General features: G+C 33.6%; 1 protein-coding gene across 1 annotated transcript; it reads right to left on the bottom strand.

The window, feature by feature from the left end:
• Positions 1 to 19: 19 nt before the first annotated feature.
• Positions 20 to 1,316, bottom strand: LOC119644370. Its single transcript, XM_038043914.1, has 5 exons — positions 1,191 to 1,316; positions 1,009 to 1,131; positions 832 to 933; positions 669 to 758; positions 20 to 613 (listed from the first exon to the last, which is right to left on the bottom strand). The coding sequence occupies exons 1-5, from the start codon at positions 1,308 to 1,310 to the stop codon at positions 185 to 187; spliced, it is 864 nt and encodes a 287-aa protein (XP_037899842.1). The 5' UTR covers positions 1,311 to 1,316; the 3' UTR covers positions 20 to 184.
• Positions 1,317 to 1,322: the final 6 nt, after the last annotated feature.

Here is a 1,322-nt window from a genome sequence, read left to right as displayed (position 1 = left end):
TGAATTTTTTATTAAAATGAAAATGTTTAGTAATTTTAAGTCGATTTCCTCGTTAAGAAGATTTAAGAGGTTAAAATACAAACATTTCAATAAATTATATTAAAATAATTTTTTTTTTCAATATCAAGGAATAAGCGGAGAGAATGTAAGAAAAGGTTACAATTGTACCAAGTTATTAGAGAACCTACGATATATTTTCATCCTTATTGAATTTAAAACTATCGTTGGATGGATTATTTCGGGATGACTTCATGATTATTAGGGGCGGCGATCGTTTCATTGGAGTATTTCTTCGTTTTATAACAAAGTCATCTAGCAATACTGTCGTATCTACAGTACCCTCTGCATGTTTTTCGTTTATTGTCGGTGAATCATCTAGCAACAAATCCATTCTTTTCTTTGGACCCTCTGAATACTTATTACTGGGAATGGCTTCTAACAAATAGCATTTACATTGTTCGTTTGTAAGATCTTTTTTCTGCCTTTCCATAAGTTTGCGAAATTTATCGACTTGCGCCGGTGTCATGCAATGCCCATTACGGTAATTAGTTAAAGGAGAAATATCGAAACCACCCGGTACCATAATTAAACCATCATATGGAGACGCCAAATTCTGCGATGAGAATTTCATAGTCAAAAGCGTACAAAAAAACCTTCATACGATGTACCTTTTTAATATCGCTTGGATTAACTTCTTTCGGGCATTTTAATTTGTCGGATTTAATTAAATCTTCCTCACTTCCAATTTTTATGGACTCCTATAGTGCAAGGAAGGCAACGAAATTACGAGTGAATAAAAAAATTCAATTTCTTAGAAGCTGAACTGATTACCTGTTCTACATTTTCTTTGTCATCGTTCGTTACGGAGCGCCTAGTGCAAGACATTCCGAGGAAATTTTTCTCTTTCTCGTCTTCTGAACCTCCAATAGAACACTTACAGTAGATATTGAATGCATTAATTCAATATAACAAATGGATTCAAAATAACTTAAATAAATTCACATTTACTTTTCGTGTAGATTGTGTTGATTCGTAACGGTTAATAGTCTTTGCTTGGTCCGAAGGTTTACATTTTTTATACTTCAAGGAGGAAGGCGAGTGGACCGCTGTAAGTAGTTCCGGCGAATTCGGCTAAGGATAATCACGTAAAAGAATTAATAGAGACAAAATTGATCAAAATAACTATTTACTTTATCCATTTTTGCCTCCAAAGTTTTCCTATAATCTGTAAAATTTGAGGCGTAAGTTTGCGCCAAAGACAACGTTGTCAAACTTGGTTCGTTCTCCTTATATTTTTCACGCAATTCCATCAATTGTTGACT

Source organism: Glossina fuscipes, unplaced genomic scaffold (assembly GCF_014805625.2).
Source record: "Glossina fuscipes isolate IAEA_lab_2018 unplaced genomic scaffold, Yale_Gfus_2 114310, whole genome shotgun sequence".
Classification (NCBI taxonomy): domain Eukaryota; kingdom Metazoa; phylum Arthropoda; class Insecta; order Diptera; family Glossinidae; genus Glossina; species Glossina fuscipes.
This window is presented reverse-complemented; position numbering and strand designations above follow the sequence as displayed.

What these genes read in the sequence shown, in the direction of transcription:
- LOC119644370 (XM_038043914.1), bottom strand. Translation starts at nt 1,310, where the DNA reads ATGGAATTGCGTGAAAAATATAAGGAGAACGAACCAAGTTTGACAACG. An exon ending in TGGAGGCAAAAATGGATAAA is followed by an intron (nt 1,132 to 1,190) that starts GTAAATAGTTAT and finishes GATTATCCTTAG; the next exon opens with CCGAATTCGCCGGAACTACT. An exon ending in ACAAAGAAAATGTAGAACAG is followed by an intron (nt 759 to 831) that starts GTAATCAGTTCA and finishes CTTGCACTATAG; the next exon opens with GAGTCCATAAAAATTGGAAG.